Source organism: Calypte anna, chromosome 1 (assembly GCF_003957555.1).
Source record: "Calypte anna isolate BGI_N300 chromosome 1, bCalAnn1_v1.p, whole genome shotgun sequence".
Lineage (NCBI taxonomy): Eukaryota > Metazoa > Chordata > Aves > Apodiformes > Trochilidae > Calypte > Calypte anna.
The window spans coordinates 44962906-44989771 of record NC_044244.1 but is presented as its reverse complement, the minus strand read 5'-3'; the positions used below and the strand labels follow the sequence as shown (position 1 = coordinate 44989771).

Below are 26866 nucleotides of genomic sequence, written 5' to 3'. Positions count from 1 at the left end.
CATCTCAGACAGAAAGTCCCCTCCCATTCAAAAGATTTCAGCAGTTGCATGTGCAGTCACTACCTAGTCTAGGAGCAGTAAGGAACTAAGTAGTAATATGAGGGACCTTTTTGCCCACTTTGAAGATTGGAATTTGAAATTCTGTGTGAATTTTGATCTCTACTTTCTCTCAACTAGAGATATGAAGCCTATAAAAGTCAATGAGAAAGTCTCTATTGATGACCTCCAGGTGCTTCGGATGAAGTTTAAAATATTGCAAACCAAACACAAACACAAACACACAAAAAAGATCACCACAGTACTTAGTATGACAAGTATTGTGACTTCATGACAAGTAGTCTTGAACAAAAAGAAGACTGAGCTAAAAATATACATATATATATATATGTATATATTACTGCCTTGACAGATGGCTTTATGAATGCTCATTAATCTGGCGGGAAATAACCAGTGCTAATCACCCACATTTAGTAAGTGAACAACTAGCAAGAACACATCAGCTTTGAAGCAGTTTGAATTGTAAGCTTGTTGCTAATTAGCTGTCCTGCAACACTTACATTTCATTTTTTTAAACTAAACCAAAATACCTTTGTACTGCATTCTCCCTGGCAGAATTAAATATAGGCAGAGGATGTTGCACAGGAAAATGCTTGTGAGTTTTAAAAGTTCAAATGGCACAGCCAACATTCATTCCATCATTTCCTGGCCTCTGAATTACACTTCTGATTCCTTTTTTAATATGTTTTAATGTGATGATAATTATTACCCTATTCACCTCTTTAGCAGATGTGTATTTTGAAATGGATGTTCACAGGTCGTTAAGCCTGTTTTTCAATTTATTTTTGTTTCCGTGTCTGTAATGGCTGTAGTCTAGGATCTGAGGGGAAAAGTTAAGTGGAAGAATACTGCCATCACATGAGCAAACACAGGGAACAGATACCAGTTTGCTGTTGCATAATACCTTGTGAGGAGAAGAGAAATGAAGGATGAAGAAATAAGTTAATGCTACAGAGAACTAATGTGACTGAAGAATTCACTGACCTAAATGTATTATGGTTCATAAATCTAATAGTTTTCAGTCCTTTATTTAAGCGTCTAAATATAGATTTAAGGTCTTTACCTTGAGCATATGACTGAGCATTTTAGGTAAGGAGACAGTATGTTAACATATTTATCTGTAAGTCTGAGCTTCAGAGCTACAAGTGTCTTCTGTCTCCCACCTCCTAACACTCTGGCAAAGTCAAAGCTCTCCATCAGATGACATCTATTTTAGTTCTTAAACAATTCATGAGAACTGCAAGAGAAATATTGTATGAAATTAAAGGATCTGCAACAGCAAATCTGGATCCACAAAGAGTCTCTGTCATCATCCTTTATTATCTTTGCCTTCAAAAATTTGAAAAAATATTGTGAGTCTTATTAGTGGAGAAAAGGAAGAGTCAGATGAAAGAAAAATGCAGGTCAAAGAAAATCTTCTGCAAACAATGATGCTTTCTCTAAGCTTTTCCGAAAACATCGTATTCCAGACTATGACAGTTTTATTTCAGAGAGTAATCTTTGGATTGGGTAGATATAACAGGAAAAAAAAGTTGGAGCTCCTCTCCCCTTTTTTTTCTTATAGCCTTTTTGTCTTTAATCTCTGACTCTAAGCAGTCATGACAGTTTTAAATCACAGAATAGTTGATGTAGAAAGTATGTCTGAAGAGCATCTAGTCCAGTCCAGAGATCATCTAGGTTCAGTCCCTCAGCTCAAGCAAAGTGAGCCTGGAGCAGGGGTCTCTGGGCTCAGTGTGGAGCAGGTTCCTTCACACAATGTCCAATTGGGATTTGATGTAGTTTGGTTTGCATGTAGACTTCACAGCCTCTCTCACAACCTTGTTCAGTGTTCAGTCATCCTCACGGTAAAAAATATTTTCTTACATTTAAATGGAATTTCTTTTATTTCAATTTGTGTCCCATTGCCTCTTTTCTTATCACTGGACACCACTAGAAAGAGCCTGACTCCATCTTCTTTATACCTCCCTTCAGGTGTTTGTATACATTGGTAAGATGACCCCTAAGCCTTCTCTTTTTCATGCTGAGCAATCCTAGCTCTCTCAGTTTTTCTTTTCAACAGATGCTCCAATTCATCAGTCACCTTTGTGGCCCTTATGACTTGTTTAAGTGCTTTTGGCCTCATCATATAAGGGCAAAATTTTTCAAAAGCACGACCAACATTGTCTGACTCCAAGTCATGAACATCTGTGGCTATGGGGCTGTGGATAGGTAACTTGTTAAAACTTGAAATAGGGAGGATAGTCCAGACCCTCCAAGCATTTAAATCACCGACTGTATTGATTTGAATAGAAAGTAAGCTCATATTACCTGGGAGAATACAGATATAAGGTACATCACTAGGTATTGTCAGGAAGAATTAATGAACTAGAAATATTTTTCTTCTGCATATTTGAAGTTTTTGTAGCATATGTAAACTGAGCAACTGATTTTTCTGTAGCGCTTACGGAGAAGTTTGCCTCCAGGACTGCTGAGACGGGTGTCCTCAACTTGGACAACAACAACATCAGCAACAGGATTACCTACATTGGAGCCAGCTCCAGTGAGAAGGGATCGCAGTGGCAGCATCAAACCTCATGAATCATCTTCATCCAGGTTAAAAATTGCTTCCTCTCTCTTTCATGCCTCTTTTTGAGTAAATTTATTTGGTTCTGTGTGATGATGTCCCTCATTTCCAAATGCTGACTCCAAAGTGTGTTAGTGTGCTACTTCTTTATGTTTTTCTAAATTGGGTTGCCAAAGAAGTGACTTTCCCAATTTTAGTCAGGTTATGCAAACCTGTTGTTATCATTGGGAAGAAAAATTATAACCAATAAATAAGTAAATAAATAAATGTCTTTATGCTAACAAAGTTCAGAATTTCACAATAACATTGGAAACAAAGATATCTGGTTAAAGTCTTCTTGCAGTTTCCTCCATGGGCATCACCCATCCAAGAAAAAATTCTATCAACTAACCTAGCTCTAAAGATCACCTCTAAGTGATGTAGTCCTACTATTGAACCAGGTCATAAAGCACTTCTCCATCCTCTAGATACTAAACTTCCAGAATACAAACACTGATTTTAGGTGGACCCTTTTAAAACACAGCTGTGTGGTTTTCTGGCCATAGAAGTGGAGGGAGTGTCATCAGGCCATATAGCTCTGTACTTGCCCTGCATCCCATGTGTGCACTCCATTCCAGAATACAGGAAGAGCTTAGGGATGCCTGAGCAAAGTCCTGCAAATGCAATACCATCAATAGATGGTAAATAAAAACCATTGAGTTAGATAAGTAAAAAAGTGATTTAGAGAAGAAAGTAGATTTTTTACTATTGAGGAAAAAAAAAAAACAAAAAACGTGCTAGTCTTAAAGAGACAAGTACAAAGCGACAATTAATAAAGCCTTGAAATTAATTAATTTTAGCAAAATCACTGGAGGAATTATACATTATTTATTTGTCTTGCCTGGAAAAGAGTTCTGGATTCTATAACAACACATACACTTTAATCTTGTGTTCATACGATGCATCATAGGAGAAGACCACTAGATCTGTAAGGAGGTTTGAATAGGATGAGGTATCTACCTACTCCCTTTTGTGCCCAACCCAAAATTTAGTTCCAGTTTCCTAAAGCACATCCCTGAAAGTTTTTCAGAGTTTCTTCCTGTTGATTAAAAAAAAAGAAACAAAAACAAAACAACACATGAAACAAAAAAATTATTTAAAAAAGCAGCTGGATTCTTTCTTTCTCTTACTTTATCACAGATTATAGGGATTTGGGCCTATGAAGACAGCCAGCACATATTGTAGGCAGTGCTTGCTCTTTCAAAACAATAAGGTGTTTGTAGAGTTAAGATAATGTGACATGCTTTTTTCTTTGAGAACACTTAATTTTTCCAGGTTTTTTAAAAGTTCAGCTGGGACTACTGAATTGAAAGTCTATCTTCTGCTGTGTATGTCATCTCCTAACCTAGTTGTAAGGAGAAATGTAGAGCCTGAGAAACCTTGTAGCTCTGCCCAGAGAAGTCATAGACCTCACTGTAAGTGCCAGTGCTACACTCCTCCAAGCAGCTGACATTTGATGAGTGTCATTCAGGAACACAATGATAATTACAGTTCTCTTGCTTTACAGGCATATTTGGCCTCTTCTGGTACACAGTTACAGCCTGAAGGCTCAAAGTATGTGCCCATCCTGTTGCAAGGGACCAGCATTTGTTCCACACACACAAACACATGCACCCTATTTTCCTTCAGTGAGTTTCCCTTGGATCAGTGACCAATGTCTTTAGGGTCTGTCAATAGGATTAATTTTTTGGAGATGCAGAATCCATTTCAGTTGGCTAGAGCATGATGTGCTTCACCCAGAGAAAAGGCACACCACTAGCAACACCAATGCAGGGATTTTCCAAGCCTCTTCCAGCCTTCTGAGCAGCTCCTCTGGTGCCCAAAGGGTTACAAGACATATCCCTTGGTGATTGCAGCAGAGGAGTCAAGGAGGCTGATCCTTCATTTACACTGAGAACTTCTGGCTCTTATAAGGAGGCATTAAAAGGGAATATAAATTTAACTTATTTCAAGTCAACTTTTAAGCCTCTTTGTACTGTCAGAACAATATAGTGAAGACATCTTTGCTTAAATAAAAATGAACAGGCCTCACCACTGAAGGAATTCCAGCTTTGGAGTGTTTGTATTGTAAATATTTTTTTTCTGAGTACAATACCAAGTGCCTCGCAAATAGCAGTTAAGCCAGAAGATAGATGCTGTTTTCCTTCTCTCTTTTTGTGCTATCTCAGTGTCAAATACTTCTTGCTGTGGCTCCTAGAACTTCTTAAGATTTGCCATTGAGGCTTTTGACTGTATCCATGCTTGTTTGCACTTTGATTTTGCAGCAGTGATTCCTGGAACAACTCAATTCTGATGACAATCACGAAGAGCAGGTCCTTCTCCACCTCCTACACCATGTCTTCTACCAACCACCTGAATGCCAAAAGGCAGAGCCGGCAAGGTGAGTGGGGATCTGTGGCTCTCTCAGCCTCACTCAGCTGCTTCTCTGTGACCAACACTTACAGCTGCTTTTAATCTCTGTCCAACCTGTGTCTTTTCTGGTTTTTCCAATCCCTATAGGTAAGATTATTTCCCTTACTTAAAAACCAAAACCCCATAGCTTAAAATACTGTAGCTCATAGTGATGCCATTGTAAATGCTTTGACTTTTATGACTGATGGAGGTAAGTCATGACATCATGTAGCAAGTGCAGTATTAAATCATGTTGTGATTTATGTCCATGTAATTCCCTGGGCTGAGAACAGTGTTTTATATAGCATTTGTTAGATTAACTGTGTATCTTGCCTGACTGAGATTTCCTGAAGCAGAACCTACAGAATGCTATTCAGAGCTGTAAGCAGCAACTGACCCATCTTATACAAACATTTTCAAGATGAGCCATTATAACTCAGAGGTCTATCTCTGTGTATTTATTATTGAAAAAGACCAGGTAGTTCTTATGGATTTTTAGGTATGTGAAGTATGGGGCTTCTTACTCAGATTTTTGGACCTTTTAAAAAAGTACTCCTTTTAACTGGGGAAAAATGACTTCTTAATTGAAAAGTGCAATATTACAGCCATGAAGCAGTCTTAATGCACACTAATGTGGTTCTCTTGCCTGTACAAATGCAGGATAAAGTAATGCTTGCCCATGCTTTAGCTTGCAATTAAAAATTACCACAAGGCCTTTCTTTTTGAAATCAGCCTGTTCTTTTTCCAAATGTGGAATAACATTGAGGTAATGTTACTCAGAGATACTGGCCACCCAGGCTTCAGATAGAAACTGATAGATGCCTGAAGCATCTCTGAGAATCTGAGTTTAGAGCTGGGTTTGAATATGGAGCTGCACAATTATTCTGCATACCTAGTACCATCACACTGGATCTCTTTTTCAAACTGAAGAGTTTATATAATATCCCCTTGTACAGAAGCTGCTTTGTTATACCACAGTGAAGGTTAAGTAACACAATATCATCTTAAAAAGATAACAGACATGTAGGCAAATGAATGCAACTGAACCTGGGATATACTGGAGATACAGTACTGAGAATCCAGGAATTTGTTATAGAACAAAACAAATCTTACTTGAACTTGTTTTTTTCAGATATTAACTTAAAAGGGGGAGTGTGTGTTTAATGTTCAGTATTTGGACAACAACACTTAACAACCCCATCAGTGAGTTTTACTTTTAATCTCTTCTTCTTCCAGAAAGTGCTAGCAGTCATATCTTTAGCCCAAATACATGAGCTTCTCTGTGATGGAAAGCCCCATTCCATCACAAGCAAATTCTAAGAACAATGATTGACAAGAATAAAAATTTTGGCTCAGCATTTTATGCAGAAGTTTAATATTTTGATGGTTTAGACTGTATCAAATCATGCACTTATAATTAGTATTTTTTCAATGTTTCAACTGAAGCATTGCATCAATTTGCAATAGTTAATACAAATTATTTTTCTGCATATTACCTCCATAGACAATAAATAATAATTCTTGGTAGAAGTTGCTAAGCTAAATCCACTAGTGTATAAAGTACCTCTTTAATTAAAAGATTTAAACATTTTAAAATAATGCTAGCCATACTTATTTTGGCAAAATTCTGGGGTAAACTAAAGTGTTTTTATATGCAATTTTGCATCCCATTCAAGGTACTCGTTTACAATTTCAGACCTGCACATGTGCAAAACTTCTGGGGTACCCAAGCAGATGGATGTACTTAAAAGAAATCTCCCTGTATTATTACTCTTCTTTTATCTCAATTGTTGAAAATTCCTTGCTCTAGAAATATACATTTTCTCTCACTTTTACCAATAAATGGTTAAACATTGGGTTACTGAAAATCTTTTCTTTTTTTTTCCCAGTAAACTTATTTAATTTTGGTTACCTACCTTGGCAAATTAATTTTTAAATAAAACCCACAACGAAATATATTTTAGGAGACAGGCGTCCAGACTAGCAGTAGAAAGCCACCTGTGATTAGAAACATTTTAGTAAAAATTACCATTTAAAATCCCAGGACTTGCTTTAAATTGTTGAAAGATGACCACATATATAGTATTCTCTAATAGTCATGAAGATTATTTGGTAACATATAGCTCAAAATCAGATAATAATCCAACTCAATACCCAGTGCAATTAACAGCCTGCAAAATGCTTTTGAAGACATATTTTTGTTGGATGGAAAGCAGATATCTCAAAGGATTAGTAAATGTGAAACAGAGACTTTCTGTATTTTAGAGCATTTTCCATATGTCATGGCCATCTGATAACTTCTTAATTGCTCTGTAGGCTTCTGATCTCAAGACTAGAGTAATATCCTAGTTGTGGTCATTGAATTAAGACAGTAACACATGCCACATGTTTGCTGGAGAAATACCTTAAGCAAAACTTAGAAGATGTTTGATATCTCAAAATTACAGTGTATTAACTGTCAGAGATTATGTTTAACTCTTGGACTGTCAACAGTAAAACATATTTTAACCTCATTGCAGTAAGTTTTTATCAGAAAAAAAAAAACAAACAAAAAAAACCCCAAACCAAATAAACAAATGAAAAAGCAAACAACAGAGGAACTGTATGAATATATCCTGTTTACTGTTTCATAAATTTGAATCAACATACTGCCTTATTCTAAAGTCATTTTTGTGTCTGGAACACATCTGTATAGTGGACATAATTCAAATATAAATTCATTTAAAGTTCCTAAGCTCTGTATATCCTTTGGCTTTGAAGGTGAGCATGGTAAATGAAGTCAGGCTGAGTTCTTACCAACTTCAGAACAGGTGATAAGTCAATTCACATGCGTTTCCTTTTAGATAGTTAATGCTTGCTCCTCTGCACTGGGTTGTGAAGGGAACCTTTTTAGCTAAGACTAGAAAATGTAAATTAGATTCCAAAAGAAAGCAGCATTTTGTCTCAAACACTGGGCTGTCTGAAGCACTTCATTTTGGCAGTGGTGCTCAGACAGAATGAGACAGAGAGAACTATATCTTACTAGTGCTTGAAGATGTGGATCTTGTCAGTTTCTGATCCATTAGATCAGGGGTTCAGAACCATGTGGTACAATTGGCTGCACATCTACTATAGCGGGCAACACGTACTGAAAAATAAACTCAGTCTCCACAAGATCTGAATTCTGTGAAGAATGCAGAAATGGCACCGTAAGTGCAATTTTATATATTCATATAAAGCATGACTACTGAAAACTGCTTTTTTTGTTTGTTTGTTTATTGCTAGTCTTCACATTTGTAGAAATCTTAATTTTCTGGCAATGTGGCTAGGTCTTTCTTATCCCTGCATTACCATGAAGAATACCATGAAGCACAGAGAAATTACAGATGGGTCTGGCAACTGCCTGTTTGGGGTTTGGTTTGAGCACATTGATACCAATAGTCATGACACTAACTCATGCCTTTAATTTCATGCCTGCCAGTTAGTGCATCAAGGAGAATATGCTTCATGGTTTGAACCAGATCTTTAGGAGGTAGAAGTGGCTGAAGCTCAGTGTAGAAGTGGGCTTGGCTCAGAGTAGAGGATGGTTTTCTTTTATTTTTCCATTTGAAAGCTGTGTTGGCAGCTCTGCATCTCAAGAGGAGCAGTTCAGCCCAGTAAACTCATGCAACCATCTTCTGCTTCTGTTAATTAACAAGGCTTTTCTCTTAGCAGGTATCCCACCAAATATTTCACCTCTCACCTCCCCGTGCCATTCACCGATTCAGGGAACTCCTGCCACAAGTCCTACCGGAAAAACATCTTCTGTGTCATTTCCGGACTCTACAGATACTGATACCAAGCAAGGCTTAAAGCCACACAAAGTCTTAACTTCTACTCAGAGTGCACCTACCCTCTCAGACCCTATTATCAGCCCCTCTGTCATCTGCAGCAGGTAAGACAGTAATTTGACATGCACTGCAATCATTTCATATTGTCCTCACAAGCAAGCTCTTTTCAGCCCATGTGCAGGTTTTTCTGATTTGGTGGGTATTGTGTATTGACATTTCACAGAATCACAGATATTTCATCATATCTAAGCAGTTCCTAGTATATGAGTAGTCATGTAGATTCATGCTATAAAATGTTTTTAAAGTGCAAGGTGCTTAGCTTCAGGAATAGCTTTTAGTCCTATCAGATGCAGTTTTGATTCCTAAATAATATCTTCATCAATTACTTCCAGATCCCAAAGTTGAATTTTGTGTTAACAACTTGTGTTTCTCATGCCATGCCCTTAACATGAACAGTCACTTTCCGGTCACAGGCCAAATCTTTCACAGCAGGCACCAGATGTTTGATAGAAAAGTCTGATTGCTGCAATTTAAAGGCTGCTGGCCCGTTGCCTTTTGATAAAGGTGTGCCAAAAATGCACACCTTGAGGCAAAAACGTCTGAAGACTATGTAATTTTCATGTCTCAGAAGGAGTGGATTCTGTCCACTGTAGACAGTCATATTATGTAGCATTGGGATCTTTTTCAGAAATCAACTGTAGCCAAGTTCTTTCTACTGATAAGAGTTGCAGTGACTTCATTTAATTTCACACTATAAGTAGTGATTATTAGATTATGCAGATCTACTCTGCAAAATCAGCATCTTGGAAAGAAAGTTGTTCTGCTTATCTTCTCAGTTGCTAAATTAGATTACTGCAGTTTGCAGTATTTGTCCAGTTCAGAATAGTGGGAAACAGTGGTATTTAGAAGGTTGTTCTAGTGCAGTGTCAAGGTTGCCTTACTCATCATCAGATGTCACTTTTGGTCGTAGTAACGAGTGGTTTGTGATTATTGGCTGGCTAGTGGACAGCGAGTCATCTGAGGATGCATTAAATGTTACCAAGTTTTACTATCTTTGGAAATAGTTTTTCATTTCTGACTTCAGTCATGTGCCTTTAATGTGTCTCAGCGTGCTGCGTGCGGGCCTAGGAAATGGGTGTGAGAAACTCCAAATCAAGGCTGTGAATTTGCTCCAGGTAGTCATCCTCACTGGAGCTCAGGCTAGGATCCTGCCAGGCTTTAGAGATGTGTTTAGGTGACTAAATAGTGACTAAGTAGAATCTAAGTGCTTTTAACATTTTTCCAAAGGTATTTGAAAACTGAGTTTTGCATGTATTAATTTGAAATGAAACTATATTACATATAAGAAACAGACCATAAATGTGCTACTGTCTTATTCAACTGTGTATTTGTTGTTACTTTATTCTTACTTTAGCTAGTAACAATTATCACTGGAAACTTTCTATTACAGTTGCATAAAAAATGTCAAAAAAAAAACCCAATGTAAGGTTGTTGTTGATAGTAATGAAATAAAATTTCTTAATGTGTGTAGTATTTGATTTCAGTGTAATAATAGGTAAAATGCTTATTAGCACATGTAGCTTCTGTCTTATGTGATCTAGGTAGGTACCATAGCATAATTAGTTTCTTCATTTCTTTTTCTTCAAATGCTTAGACTGTTTAAGCATTAGAAATAGTTACATTGCTGGCACAGAATTTCCCATTGGTTATTTGAAACAAACACATTATTTAAAACAAAATGTAATGACTGCTAATAGACTTGGCATACTCTATTAATAAAAATCACTGTTCCTTTCACATCCATTTAAAAAGCTCACAAGCACTGCCACATTTCTAGCCATTAGTATATGGAGATGACATATCCACAGATACAAGCTGCACATAAATAAGGTACCACTTAGTAATGTAAGCACAATTAAATAAATAAAAAAAATTTAAAAAAAGGAAATTAAATGGCTAAGACAGAGAGAGTTAAATGAATAATCAGTGGAAATAAATATTTTAATGTTTGAGCTTTCACAGTGTAAATTGCTAGTCCTCGTAAATTGGTATGAATACCCCTAAATTTACTGCCAAAAATCTGCCTTGCTAGGAAATAATACGAAATCAGCAAAGCTCTGTCACCACCAAACTAATTCGTCCCCTAGCAATAACAAAAGAGGAATTGAACTCTGTAATGGGCTCAGTACTTTAAATCAGATTGACCCAGGTCTTGGCATTGATGTCAGTTTTACTGTACTTTTTGTTGGGTTTTTTTTCACTTACAAAATTAAATGTGGTAGGACAGCAGAGTTTGAGAACTGCATTGCACAGGCTTATGTATCAGGAAATTATGTTAAAATAAGCTATAAATAATAATTATTAAGTCTTCTTAGTGTATGAAGCAGGAATCCTGTGGAAAAAATGCATAACCGTCCTGTGATTAAAAAGTGTATTATTATGCCCACACGTGAAAGGGATTGAATTAAAGTTGCATGGGCATGTTGGCTTCTGACATAGAACAGATTTCAAGTGTTCCACTACATAGCCCAGCAATTTTTTTTTTAATATAGTGCTTTATATAAACCATACATATTAAATCAGTGTGAATTTGCCTATGTTCTAGAAGTTACCCTCCTAATAATGCAAACGCCTTGTAGCATTGCAACCAATCAAAGATTCTCTTTCTCTTTTGCATTTTGGCTTGTAAACATTGACCATATGGAAACCACAAGGAAGATGGGCGAGAGAAAAAAATACTTTTTTTTCATCTCTTTATAAAACTGAGTGATACAAGATTTATTTGCTTGGCTATGTACTGCATATCATTGTATACAGATTTGTATTTTTATTTAAAATGCTTTCAGGAATTCATTATGTTTGCAAGGCTCCAAGAATACCAAGCTCCAGAATATTTTGGATGACCCAGTCAAAAGCCATCTGGTATAGGACTTCAGCAATTTTTATATGGTGAACTTACATTAGTGTGAAATTTCTAGTACAAAATTCGAGAAATCAAATTGCTTTGTAAAGGCTGTTGTATATGAGATATTCCACAAAATACTGACTCAAACCACGAAAAGAAATGCTAAAATGTCAATTTTTCATGGACAGTTTTTCCTATAGTACTACTAAATGAGGCTTCAGATCTGTTAAGTTCTCTCATGTTTTCATGAACTCGTTGTCCCTTCAGGTCCTGGCTTAATAATACTGGGACACTGTAATCTGAAATGTTCCAACTGGTATTAAATTCATATTTAGGGCTTAAAGAGGAATTGCGCACAAGGAATAAAGTATTTTAATGGAATAGAAGAGCCAGTCATTTGGAAAGGCCAAGACATTGTGATCCCTCCCATAATGTCTTTCTGTTCTGGGAATGTTGAAGCAAACTCTCTCTTCTGATTTCATTGCTAGATGTCTGGATGCCAGTTCACTCACTTCATATTCTCTCCAAAACGCCCCTTTGGTTTGATGTATTTGGTATGTTGTCACTGAAGTAGTGGCAAAATACCTTTTCCCTCTTTAAGATGAACATATTCAAGTTTAAACAAGAAAAGGAGAGTGAAGCCACATCATGATTGTGTGCACATTGAACAAGATTGTATGGCACTGACATAGTTTAATTAATTCATGTCTGTGGAGCAGCTGTAATAAAAAACCAGGGGATTTTTTTTTTTTTTTTTTTTTTTTGTACTGATAAACTTAGAGAATTTAAAAGTTAATTTAAAAAATATATATATTTTAATACTGGCAACACATACTTAATGGTGATGGCCACTTATTCTGAAGTCTCTGTATTTTTGTTTTTCAACATTCCTGGCTTCCAATAAAAATTCAACTTGCTCTCATAATTTTGGCAGGAAAATACCAAAGCTTATACTGTGCAATAAAATCTTACACTGTCATCGGAAATCTTTGTACCTAGGACTGTCTAATGTGCAGTATTTCTTATGTTCTGTGTATGTCTTGATTTATTACAGCTGTGGCAGACCCTATAACCAAATAGAAGCTGGTGATGGGACACTAAGTAGAAATGATGGTACCACACACACTCTGAACAGAACAGGTAATTCTTTGTCCATCAAACACTCCTCATCTCTTAATATTCAATAATCATTTATGAAACAGTGGCTATGCCTGTCTGTCATAAAAGGAGAGCATATGTGGGTGAAACTATTCAAATTGTCTTTGAGGATTCTTTCCTTTTTTGGTGTACAACGTGCAAAATCCCAATGAATGGAGTTAAAACATAAAAGAAATGAAGTTTCCCTCCTCTAACCCGGACAGCTCAAATAACGATCCTCAAAATTTTTCTCACTCTTCAGTCCCTGATCCCATTTTTTGCACTCTGCAGGGCTGCAGGGCTTTGATACCTGTGGACAGATTGCCTGATTTTGGACCTCGCCAAGGCACACATATGTATTATGAGTCAGAGATCCTGTTGCTATTATTCAGAAGGTCACAGGATGACTTTCATGTCATCCTTGCTGGTCACACAACAAGTTCTGTGATTTGTGTTGCAGATGATCCTGCACAAGCCACTTCTGACTATGAGACCAACAACAGCGATAGCAGCGATATCGTACAGAACGATGATGAGACGGAGTGCTCCAAGGAGCAGACACGGAAGGGATCCGTCTGTAGGACCTACACACCTGAGACCATCATTCTGCATCCCTTGATACCACCTGAGGTACCAAAAAAAATCCAAACCCACACAAAAAAACCCTAAGGCTGTAAGGAACTATTAAAATGCGAGAGACTTGCTAAGCACTTGCCATTTCTGAATTATTAACCATCTCTTTTGATGAATAAATATGTTTCTGGATCTGGATCTGGGCTTTTCTGAAATATTAGGCCTTCTGGCCTATTTGGCATTGCATTTAAAGGGAATGGATTGGAATGAACATATCTTCTCAGACTAACAGCATGATATTTAGTCTTTCTGTTCGGTCTCTTCAGCACCTCACTGGCGTCGCCGTCCTGGCTAACACGTACAAGGGTCCTTCTTTTAAAATAAATTAACATTTGTCTGAGGGTGCTGCATGATATTATTGTTGGTGTATGTCTTGAACATAAGTATATACCAGTATGGTGGACAAGTTCTAATCTTCACATCATTACTGAATTCAGCTTTAAGCTGAGATGTAAAGGGAAAGCTTTGTTTAGTTATTTTTTCCACAGCTTGTTGTGCAACTGAATTAATAAATTTAAGTTGGCAGGGGCTCTTGAAAAAATTACTGTAATTTATTGGATCTGGGCAAGCTGAGAGAAAGCATTTTTCCAGTGATATTTTTGCACTTACTCATCTACAGTTTCTTAGTAACAATAGTGAAATTGAAAGAAGTATCCAGAGAGAAATGTAAAAGGAAGGTTACAACCCATCTTCTATTGCAGTCCTAAGAAATAGGTAGGTTTCAGTTTAATAAGTGTAAGCTGTCACTTGGACCAAGCTCCACTGGCCATGTTATATTGTAATTAATAGGTCCTGATGCTGCAGCAGAAGCAGCATTTTTCCCTCTGCACTGCAGCAAATTTTACAATGAAGAGAGACTCCTCTGGAAATGAATGAAAGATTACCATGAATGAATGAGTGAATGGATGAGAGAGAGACTAATGTTTCATATACAGAATTTTCTCTTCATTCAAGTGAAACAAATTATAAGGGAGAGTGACTAGCTACAGGGCTGGTAGAAATGGGGACATCTCCACTGAGCTGAGCAAAGTACCACTGACTTACAGATGATGCTAATATGACTTTAGTTTTTAAGAGCATAAATTTTTGCATGAGATGCTTCACAGAACTAAAAATACTCTTTATTCTGATTTCTGGCATAGGACAAACCTGTACTTGCTCCTGAGCCCTTGGTTATGGACAACTTGGATCCCCTGATGGAACAGCTAAATAGTTGGAACTTCCCAATCTTTGATTTGGTAGAAAAAATCGGAAAGAAATGTGGTCGGATTCTCAGTCAGGTGAGAAGGACATATATGTCTGGACATCTACTGGCTAGATTGTCAACAGATTTAGACAAAATAGTGTTTAGACCCATTATCCAATGAATTGTGTTCACTGGCACCTAATTCAAAGCTGAAAATATGAAGTCCATCTCATTACATTCCTTACTTCTAAATTTCTATATTTTTAAATTTTACACACACCTATTTTACTTGCTGCTTTTATTTTTACTTTACTTTCTCTCAGTTTTAAAGTCAGCACTTTGATAGTAATTTGATACTGTTCCTAAATGAAGGGCACAATAGAATCAGAGAGAATCTACTATCACTTTACAAGACATTATGTAGTGATAACTGCTGGAAAAAAAAGAAACTATGTTAATTGGTATAATATGGGACAATTAGCACACCCCCTGCCCCAAGCACAGAGGTTAGTATGTTAGGCAGATCTCAGTGCAGCCAGCTCCAGAGAATGCTGTATCAAATCTTGGTCCCTTGGTGATGAGCTGTTCCTCAGCTAAATTCAATTATCCAGTAGTCAACCAGGAAAACCACGGCATGAATTCAAATTTATTCTGTGGTCTGCCTTTTATTGTTCTGTAGCTATGTTTAAAACATCCTGCCAGCTCTCTAGATGAGTTTTAGAGGAACAGGCAGACTATGGCTAGACATGAATATCGATATCAATTCAGTTATGGCTATTGAGATACTTTGGGGCTGGACAGTGGGCTTGTGGTTAAAATGCACGTCTGGATTTTATTGGTCACGTTGTTTTCTAATAGCACAGAATTAGACTAGGTAACAGACTAAAACAGACTAGGTAACAGACTAAAAAATGAAACACAAGGGAAAAGAAAACTTTTTTTAATGGCAAAGCCAACAGTTTGGATGAGCCAAAATTTGTTCTTGTTTTACATGGTTAACTGTATAGGTTCCAAGCATTTTACCAAGTTGCATGGAGTTTCATACCTCTCAAGACTATTTCCCTGTGCCTCCATCACTATGTGCACTAAAGCTCCACACTGTTTCCAAACGTCTGCTTTTTACACAGGTTCTGAGCAGCTTATTCATTTTGCAGTGCCACAAAACGAGGCATGCGAATTAAAATAGAGAAGCTTTAATAAGTAATATTTGTTATCAAAATTTACCATTTTCTGTAACATAAAATATAGATCCCCTACTGCTTTCTCCCATATACTCAGATCTGTCTAACAAGATTGTTTTCAGAAATAAGAGAATTAAAATAAATAAATCTTTTTATCCAGAAAAAAAGTATTGTCTTTTTCTTGTATAATTTTTAAATCCTGGAATATTATAAACAAAGGCAAACAAAAGCTCTAATGATTTATTCTCTGTATTTTGCCATGAAATGGACTCATCCATTAAAAATAAGTAAATTAACAAGCTTAATTAACTGTTTGCCTTGGTAAGTTAAATTTATGAGATGGAACAAAGCAGAGTTGACATGTGCCTCAAGGGTAGCATTCATTTTAGAAAGCAAATGCTAGCTTAGAATCTTTAAAGCTGCTTGAGACGTCTCTTTCTTTTTGGAATGTTGAATTGATTTAGACATTAAAAAAAAAAAAACAAAACCAAACAAAAGAAACCCCAACAAACAAAACCACCCCAAAGCAGTCAGCAGCCATAAAAGCATCTGTGCAAAGTACAGTGGCAAACACTCTAAATTTGGCACTAAAAATATGTGATAGGATTTTAAGAGGAAGTTACATACCAGTCTCATTTCAGAAAGGAACAGCAGAGGTCTCCAACTGAGCTGATGCTTCACCACAAGCCATAAAGTCAGATAATGTCTTCAATCACACTAAACATTCTTCTTGCATCTCCTATAAAATGAAAAGCAATGGAAGAGAAACTTCTTTGCCTTGGAAAGCAAAAGAAATGAAAAAAGAATAGGCTAAGGTCAGGTGTTCTCTTCAGCTTTTATTACTGGCCCCATAGATACCAGAAATGCTGGTGGTGCTCTATGTTCTCAGCACCCGAGGAGCTTTGAGTGAGGGGGTGGCATCACTGCAGTCTGGGTGAGTTGGTCCCTGCATGGTGTCAAGAGGAGTGTTTGGTCACATCATTATCAAGCATAGCTTCTGCAGAAAGAAAGTTCAGCAGTTATGTGAAGGAATAAGGGAAATCAGTCCTTGTGGATGGGATATTCCTGGGATCAGCCACCCTTGTGAGAACTTTTATTTGTTAGACCCAGAGACTGGGTGCCAACACTTAAAAGAAACAAGTATTTGAAGAAAGCAAATACAAAAGGCAGATCAACAAATGCAAGAAGGTTGCCTGCAAACAAGTAGGACTGTTGGGAACAAATAGCTTGTCTGTTTGGCTGTGCAGCCACATCCCTATGGAAATGTGCTTGATGAAAATGAGAAATGTGCTTGAGAAAATACTACCTGAAAAGTGGGGTTTTCATGGGACCATTCAACAGAATGATTCTTAAATCTAATTTTGAGTTCTTCTGGTCTCTAGCAGCATGGTTGTTCTTCATTTTGCAGGTATCATACAGGCTTTTTGAAGACATGGGGCTGTTTGAAACCTTTAAAATACCAGTGAGGGAATTCATGAACTACTTTCATGCCTTGGAATGTGGATACCGAGAGATCCCTTGTAAGTTAAAGTTCCCAGCAGATTTGGTTCTTCTGTGAAGTTTTGGGTATTGTCCACACACTTTGTTACTGAAACCTTTCTTCTGTAATTGTAACAGCTTCTTCTTCTGTTCTGCTGTATTGTGACCACTTGGATGGCTCTCTAGCCAGAGGCTGGTGGTGAACACCCATCTCCCATCTTTTCTCTCATTGCATTTGATGTTTCATGCTATTTCATAATAATTAATGGCAACTTCTGGCAAAGCCTGAAATAAGGCTACTGTGCTCAGAGCTGTTTCCTGATTGTGCAAGTATACCCAATGTCCCACTTGGTGTTTATTGAAACATTTGCCCCCATAAGCAATTTGTAGTTTTAGTGGCAACTAAAGGAGATAAGATTTGCAAAGCAGAAAAGAATAAGCTACATGGAATCATAGAAAGTTAGAGGTTGGAAGGGACCTCAAAAAATCATCTAGTCCAACCCCCCCTGCCAAAGCAGAGTCACTTACAGCAGGTCACATAGGAATCTGTCCAGGTGGGCTTTGAATGTTTCCAAGGAAGGAGACGCCACAACCTCCCTGGACAGCCTGTTCCAGTACTCTGTCACTGTCACAGGGAAAAAATTCTCTCATATTTATACAGAACTGCCTGTGCTTCAGTCTGTAATCATTGCCCCTTGTCCTATTGTTAGTCACCCCTGAGAAAAGCTTGACTTGAAACAGATGAGTGCATACTGTTCTACAACTACAGCTCAGCTGGTATTTCTCAGTGTGAATCATTTATTCACTGAAAATCTGCTTTCAGTCATCCCTAAAGCGTTTACTAATTCAAATAAAATTTACCAAACCACTTCCACTCCTGATTTTAGGTGTAAACAAAGCCAGCATCTGCCTCTAGCACTGGAGTGTAGGGTCAGCAAGATGGTGATGTTTCCTCTGCCAGAACCAGGGAAATATAGGCTGGTGGCTCCTGCCCCACTGATGGCAGGCATTAGAAATGAATTTCTGCTAATGAGAGATACATATCATCTCCAGTCCTGATGGATATCCTAATTCTTGACCATTATCTTCATAATACAACCTAGTTCTTACCCTGTTCCCATCAAGCCTGTTCCAGCATTTGGTTTGCCAATGAGAAGACTCGTGACTGATTAGCATTACCAAGGTGTCACCAACTAAAATGACTCATTACCTAGAGATGTAGCCAGTCCCTGTAAGTTTTAGAGATGGGGGTGACCTAGCAGTGGAGTCCCAAATTTTTGTGCTTAGTCCTCTGAAATGCATCTTTCCAGAACTGCAGCAGCAGAAATGTAGCCACAGCATATGATTCACATTAGGAAATGTTTGGTTTTTTTTAATTTAGCTAGCCACTATAGAAGTTACCTCTGCTCTGCCAAAAATTAGCCTGAATCACAGTCTGAAATGCTTGTCCTTCAGTGGTTTAACCCCAGATGTAAGCTTTGGTCCTGGTGCAGCAAAGCATTCCCCCTCTTTCAGCATCATTGTTGCTTTTTTTTTGCTAGTGTATATTTAAATGGTGCTTTCTGTGTGATTCTTTTTCAGCCAGTTTTGTTGACTTTGGGATAGTTTATCTGGCCTTGAAGGACCGCATGGTGTGAGCTTTGGGGTAACTTTCATCTCTCAGTTCTGTAAAGAGAGCTTGTGGTAAGGCAGATTACAGGATCCAGGGCCTGGATTCTTGTCCCTGGGCAGAAAACTGAAGAAAGAACCTTATTTAACTGTGTAGTGTGCATGTATCCTGAGTTTGATGATTTTTTTTTTTGTGTGTAGTGCAGCTTCTAGCACAGAACCTAATTTTGCTCAAGCACAGTCAGTAAGTGATACCTGACTTGCATTTAGAAGGCAGGTGAAATCTGGCTACTAATGCAGATCAGATTTTCCCATTAGTTTCATTGAATCAGAGGTTAACAATACACATTTACCCAGTGGCATTTAAATAGGTAAAAAGAACCATCAGAGGATTGGAGTTGCATAGCTCAGGCTGCTTGTTTAACACTTTCTTTGCAAAGTTTCCTAGATTACAGATCCCACTCCTTCTCAGCTGCTTTTTTTCTTTACTGGTGTGAGTCATACCATTCAAGGAGACACTGAGCATTTGCAGAACACAGCTGGTTTTCATGCTTGTGACCGTGTTTGATTTCTCTGCTGGATTGACTACCACATGGTACCCACTAGATGGTGCTGATTTCCCTCTGTCGGAAACACCCTTCATATTTAATAGCAGGGTCCTTTGCTTTGTAACACAGATCACAACAGAATCCATGCAACTGATGTTCTCCATGCTGTTTGGTACCTTACTACTCAACCCATCCCAGGACTCCCAACTGTGATTAATGACCATGGGTCAGCAAGCGATTCAGGTATATTTAACGGTGGAAGTATGTATGTTGTGTTTTAAAAGTTTTTGTTGGGGAATTTGCTGTAAGAAAGCCAACAACTGAGGACTGTGTGCAGTATTTGTTATTATATAGACTTTTAAGTTCAGTATCACATTAGATGTTAAAGGAGTTAAGGTGTGTTTATGTGACTTTGAAGAAAATGGAACTGGTCCTCCAGAACCTAACACTTTATGTTTAATGATGTGTAGGTTCAAGCCTTTGTGGTCACCAATAACAGCAGATGTTTGTTACCATTTGTTTTTACAATATATTTGTTTCCAGGAAAACTGCAAGAGGAGTGCTTTTCCATGCTGCTTTAGACACGTTGTAGACTTTTAAATCTCTGCATTGTTTTGCTATTACAAACATGAGGACATGTAGGTAGTGCCATGCTCTTGCTGCTGCTTGGCTGTTGTGAAGTTTGCCTTTGCCTTCCTTTGCTGTCTGCAAAGAAAGAGACTTGTTAACATTTTGCAACTACTTTGCAGGACTAGTTGTCTTCTCTTTTATGATTGCTCCTTACATGAAACAATTTGTACTGCATTTTAATCTTAACTTCTCCAGGTTCAGCTATAGCACTGTCTATAGCACTTGCTATAGAGGACCTGTCAGTATTCTGTGGGAGTACTGAGGGAAAATCAAGAGTTTGTTCTGCTTTAGCTTTTTTTGTTGATGTTTGTGTGGCACATAGATATATAATCTTTGAAACTCTTCAGAAGGTTTTAGTGGCATGAGGAGCATCTTATTCCAGGAAAATTTCAGTTGCAAGGATAGATGGAAACTTTGCAGTTGAGGTGAGATGGGGGGAATGAAAGGGTTTGAGTTTGGGAGCTTTCTGGTGTTTGTTATTTGAAAGACATTGTCCAGCTGCATGTAAGATCTGTTCAAGCAGATTAAATTAGCAAAGCATCTCACTCAGTATCTGCCTCTGACAGGCATATTCAAGCTGCTTCAGAAAGAGGCTGTTAAGAGGAGTATCAGCAAAGATCCAAAGTCTAGACCTTTGGTTTGGAAAACATACACCGTATTTGAACTAATAAATGTGAGTCCATTGCTTTAAGGACTGTTAGAGTTTCATAGATTAATCTATATGATAAAGCACTTAAGGGAAAGAGTGGGAGGATCAAGTACAGAATAAAGGTTCTGCATAGCCATAAATCTATGGCTTATTGCTAGTAACTTACATAGTTTGAGAACAGACTCTTCTGGACAGCTGGAAGATCCCCAGGTGGGATCAGAACTTGTTCCTTTCCAATTCTGTGCCTTATTGCACTGGATCAGGTACACAATATCAGAAAGATTTCAGGTCAGGATGAGTTCACTCTTATGTGCTGTAATTTTGCTCCTTCTCATCCTCATTGTTGCTTTGGTTTCAGTGAGACACTGAAAAAGCGGTAAGGACTTAATTTCTTTATTTCTGCTCAGATTCTGACAGTGGAATCACTCATGGCCATATGGGTTATGTGTTTTCGAAGACATACACACCTACAGATGACAGCTATGGATGCCTAGCTGGCAACATCCCTGCCCTTGAACTGATGGCTCTTTATGTAGCTGCAGCCATGCATGATTATGATCACCCAGGAAGGACCAATGCCTTTTTGGTAGCAACAAGTGCTCCTCAGGTAAATGAATCTCAAGCAGCATCACTGTTAAGTTTGGAAGGTCTTTGTTAACAGCTTCTCCTTGCCAGTGGTGCCTGTTTCTTCCCTGAAACAGAATTCTACCAAATATTTTAACACAGCTTATTCAAGTGACAGAAATAATCACTTCGCTTGGGAATTACTGGTAAGAAACTTCTTACACACCCTCACCAACCTCAGTTGAGAAAAGTACTGATAAAATGTCTCTGTGAAGAAGCTAAAGCTCTTCTGACTGCTAAAGAATCTTTTACTGTGAAATAAGGAAAGAATTATTCTAACCAGCAAGGCACGGAAAGATTAAAACAAAATTTAAAAAAAAACACCACCTGTACATTTCACAGTGCCCTATGCACATTTGTGCTTGATCATAACAAATTTTCTGTTGTTCTTGTAGAATTTGAGCTTTTATGAATCTATTGTTACCATTTCTCCCATCAAGATATGGGTGTCTGTATAAAATAATCTCAGTTTTGTACATGATGAATTGAGACTTACCTAAGGTTACACAGAAGTTGCTGCCAAAGCTGGGAGTTGAATTCAACAATTCTGAGTCACTGTTTATTGACTTCAGCATGAGATCATCTTTCCTTACTTTACATAGCTGACCTGACTGGCTTCAGCATACTGTGCTGAAAAGCATTTCTATGGACAAGGAAAGAAAAAAAATGGCTTAATGGTGAGAAGTCAGGAAGGGATGCAGAAATTCCACATTTCCCCCCCAACCTGGGTCCAGACTTCCTCTCTTACCAAGAGCAAGAACTTGCTCTCTGTCATTTTCTGTCTATAAACTGATAGTAATACATGTCATCCTTGCAACATCTGTCTGTCATTGAGAATTTTGATACTCTGGATAGGTAAATAGATTAACAGAAGATGCATGCTAATCTAAGTCTATTTTAAAGAGTGCTGTAGCATTTTGTTTGTAAAAATCAACAAGGAAAGTTAAATGCTTAGCCTGTATGTATTGTCCCTTGTATGGAAATAAATTCATAGGGAAAAAGTAAAATTCATCTTGGGTTTGGTTTGGGGTTTTTTGTTTTGTTTTGTTTTTTGCGGGGTTGGTTTGGTTTTGTTGTTTATTTGTTCTTCTTTGTGTTTGCTTTTTTAAAAAGTCTGATAGGACCTGAAATTTACAGAATGTTTATTTGGCACCTAGGGGTTTTTTAATTATTTTTCATGAGAAGCAATATCAGCTTCCATTAATGGTAAAGTACTGCTGTATTAAAAACCTGCCCTCAGGAGTTGTGCTCGAATAACAAGAGATATCTATCTCAAATGCTTGCTGTGCAGTTAGGCAAGATGGGCTGAAAAGCTGAGCTCCTTCAGCAACTCTGGGGCAAAGAATAATTCTATACTTTAGGAAAGGGCTGAATTTTTCCATCCTAAATGACAGAAAAATATCATTGAAGTGAAAAGCCACTGGAACACATGAATATATTTTTCTGTGAAAAGTTAAAATTCATATCTTTTTTACATAAAAGCATATTTCCAAAAGCTTTTTTTCTCCATAAACCAAAACTGTCAAAACACTGAATCCTGCTGAAGTGGAGAGATTTTCTGGATGGTTGTTGTCCCATAAAGTCTGGTTTCTAGATGCTACTTTGGTTTCTGAGTGGGATTGCTGTCGCAAAGAGGGTTTTGGTAAAGATTTAAACAATTTTTGATTTTGGCAATGAGAAGCCTGTCAGTCTGTGTCTTGTCAGGTTTCAAACTGGAATTTTGCTTGTTCCTCTTCTTGGTATTTATCCAATATGGACAGAATTGCCAGGAGCAAACACCAAAGATAATAATCCCGGTTAAGCGAGTTTAGTTCTGAGGTACAGGAAAGCACACACCTATAGTGTTTTAGTTGTTTATTTGTGGGCTGAGACAGGAAAATGTATTGTTATATGATGCCATTCAGTCAAGAACCAAAGACGCCTGAGAATGAAAAACCCAGATTTTTCAAAGTGATCTTTCAATAAATCTTCACCACCACAACAGTTCAAGTATCTGCTGCTAGTCCTGCCAAAACCGCATCTTCAGACCTTGAGAAGTTCTTTAAAAAAAACCCAAACAAATCAACCAAACCTGAACCTCCCTCATGCCTCATCCCCACATTATTTCTTCATTGCAGTGTTTCTTTTGCTAAAAAGGTTTCTCAGCTTTCAACTTCCCACATTGCTTTCACAGGCAGTGCTGTACAATGACCGCTCCGTCCTGGAGAACCACCACGCTGCTGCTGCGTGGAACCTTTTCATGTCAAGGCCAGAGTACAACTTCTTGGTCAACCTTGACCACGTGGAGTTCAAGCATTTCCGCTTCCTCGTCATTGAGGCAATTTTGGCTACTGACCTGAAGAAACACTTTGATTTTGTTGCCAAATTCAATGCCAAGGTAAGGAGACTGGTTCGGGTTACTGGCGGAGGGTCAGAAAAGATTGTAGGGCTTGGTAGCATCACAGTGAACAAGCCAGAAAGGCTGCTGTGTTAGTTCTTTCTTCTCAATGTTCTGTCTGCTGTAAAATATTCTGTTGAGCAGTAATTTGTCACTTCTGCTATTTTTTACTTCCTCAAATTAAATGGCACTGCTTCTTTTCTTATATAAGTTTAAGTTTTTTCTGAAAGTGATTTAAGCCTGGACTATTTGATTCTAAATCCCTCTTACACTCTATTTTTGTCATTGTTTTTGTGTTCACTTGCTTGTTAGATCTGTTAGCAAAGCACTAACAGAAAAAAATCAAAGGTGTTATCAAGTTTCCATAACAACTAAATACTTGATGTGAACTTTTATTGGTTTAATCATGCTGTTATGTTATCAAAGCACAGAAATCGTAACAAGTTTGAAATTCTAATTGCAAATGCAATGGAAGCATGATCTTTATGTCCTACTTCGCTTCAAATGAGTAAACCCCAGAGAAAGGCCACTCAACATCTTTCCTGAATGCTCTATTCAGTCAGTATACTGATAATACTGGAAAATTATTCTTAGAAATTATTGTACACTTTGAACCAAACTTAGTAGAAATTAGCATCTGTAAAGTAACTTTAATAAACTCCATTGTCCATCAAGGCTTTTGGCACGTTGCCCAAATGATACCTACTTTTTGAGCTGGTACTGCCTTCTTGTTCCTTGTGAGAAACATACGAAGCATGGTATGTTTCTCATTCAGGACCAGGACCTCCCAGCTGTTTTGGTGACCATAGATAAAATGTTTTCTTGTGGTATTGCATAGAATGGGCCCATATCCTGAAATTTTCAAGCTTCCAGATGCATGACATTATTTTTCCATTTTCCTGTAACACATATCTCTCTGCTAGGCTTCAGAAGCTGTAAAAAAAGCCTTAAGTTGTGGTGCCGGGTAGATAGAGAAGTGATCTATAGATTCTCAAAAGTTTGAATTCCTTCTGTACCCCTGCCAATCATGACCCAATACCTCCTGTAGTATCGTGAGGATTTCTTTAGGTCTTAATTTTAAACTCTGGGATCACTTTTCCTTGCCTAATTTCCTTGTAAAGTGTGCAACAGTATTGGCGGATTCTCATCTCTCAGGGCTACAATGATGATAAAGCAAGAGGAATTTAGGCTGTCTGAATACATCCTTTAAAACTGACATTTTGGACCAAAACCTTCACTTCTGTGAACCTAAGTAAGGAAAAAAAAAACAAAACAAAAAACCAGACTAAACTAGTGATTACTGTGGATTTATCACAGATATTAGCTGTGGAAGAGAGCAGTCTTGACCAAATGTAAATCATGGATATTGAAAACTGAATTTATCTTAAAATCTGTCAGGCTGGACAACAGTAGGTGGAACCACTGTGGTGACTGAGTAAGGTGATAGCCGAGACACTGCAAATAAATAGGAGAACGGTCTGATATATATGTTCCACCAGCTCATTATAGGTTTGTAAGGACATCTCTTAACCTCCTTCTCTCTCCTTATTGCTTGAATATTCAAGTGGTCATGTATGGAATAAAAAGGGGAGGAGAAGACAAACATATTAACCAGTGCTTGTGGTTGAGCCTGGCTTTCCCAGAGTAATCACTGACTTAGAAAGAGATTATTTATGTTCAGTCGGCAAAAACTCTTTTATACCAGCACGGTCTCAGAGAGCGTATCTGACATGTTTGTATATAGGTGGTGGTGCTGTAACAGCACCTTTCAAACAGGCACAACATTTGCTAAATACTAATTCCTCGTTATTTGTGTCAATGTTGATTTTTTTTTTCCACTTATTTTTCTTTTAACACATTGCTCTAAAGATGCCTGCAAATTCAACCTCAAGTTAGCTCACCTGCTTAGACCTGTGATTTTGTTAAATAGCTAAATTTACTGTAAGATGTCCCAGAGCTGAACTTCCCCTGTGGATGCATTCTTTCATCCAGGATTATTGTCATGGTTTTCCTTTTTCTTTCTACTAGGTAAATGATGATGTTGGAATTGACTGGACTAATGAGAACGACCGCTTGCTGGTTTGCCAGATGTGTATTAAGTTGGCTGACATCAATGGGCCTGCAAAGTGCAAAGATTTGCATCTGCAGTGGACAGAAGGCATTGTCAATGAGTTTTATGAACAGGTAAATAAATGCATGTCCAAAGTGCTGCCTGCTAGGTGGAAGTCTCACAGCATGCTCGTGCTGGTGAAGAGTGAATATCATGGAGAACATGGGTAAAGGGAGTGGCAGGGGTCACACCAGTGAATCTTTTTGCTGGATCAGTGAAAGTCCAGTTGCCACTGAAGCTTCTATGGTCTGTCCTCAAAGACCTCTGAAGATGGGGTTTCTGCAGAGTTAATTGTTCCAGTCTGGCGCTATCCTTACAGTGGACATGGCTTCCTTTCCTCTTTTTTCTGTGGGCAGTCATCATATCTCCCTTTCAGTCATCTTTAGTGCAAACTATCTTTCATCCTTCCTCCAATGTCTTTTGAAGACAGCAGCTTGTTTTCATTGCTCTCCTCTGCAGTTTCTTCAGGTGGCTCACATTTCTGTTGACTTATGTTCTCCAAAGCTGGACACAACATCCTTGTTGAGGTATTCAAAACAGAGCAGAGGAATTACTTTTTATCCCTGTGGGCCACATCTCTGTTCTCACAGAACCTTTATGTACTAAGCATGACTGTAACATTGATTTCCAGTTTCTCACAGACTAACCAGAGCTGCTTCATACACATTGATCCAGACTACTACTTTATTTTCTAAAACAGCACTTTCAGCTTTCAGAAGGTTTATCAGCACAACTGCAAACTGCACTAATTATGCAGGGTTCAGCTGATGATAGCATGAGGAAGGAGGACAGCCACAGATTGATTTACAAATAACTGGGAATACAGCCAGGAACTGCTCCTCTCTTGCCAGGTGTAAGGGAGCCCTCAATTGAACCTTTCCTCATTATAACCCTGCCCAATGGAAGGGACAGAGCTGTTCCCACACTATTCCTCTGTTTC

At 37.9% G+C, this 26866-nt stretch overlaps 1 protein-coding gene across 2 annotated transcripts in view; it reads left to right on the top strand.

Moving 5' to 3' along the window:
• Positions 1 to 26866, top strand: part of PDE3A (phosphodiesterase 3A) — a 244362-nt gene that overhangs the window by 202360 nt on the left and 15136 nt on the right. The window contains exons 4-14 of one of the 2 annotated variants that reach the window (XM_030446873.1): positions 2495 to 2649; positions 4924 to 5039; positions 8744 to 8963; positions 12819 to 12904; positions 13362 to 13531; positions 14677 to 14814; positions 17310 to 17421; positions 19666 to 19779; positions 21223 to 21422; positions 23613 to 23816; positions 25845 to 26000. In XM_030446873.1, the coding sequence (XP_030302733.1) occupies positions 2495 to 2649; positions 4924 to 5039; positions 8744 to 8963; positions 12819 to 12904; positions 13362 to 13531; positions 14677 to 14814; positions 17310 to 17421; positions 19666 to 19779; positions 21223 to 21422; positions 23613 to 23816; positions 25845 to 26000 (1671 nt within the window). Of the gene's footprint in view, positions 1 to 2494; positions 2650 to 4923; positions 5040 to 8740; positions 8964 to 12818; positions 12905 to 13361; positions 13532 to 14676; positions 14815 to 17309; positions 17422 to 19665; positions 19780 to 21222; positions 21423 to 23612; positions 23817 to 25844; positions 26001 to 26866 lie in introns of both variants that reach the window. The other variant, XM_030446866.1, reaches the window with a different exon arrangement.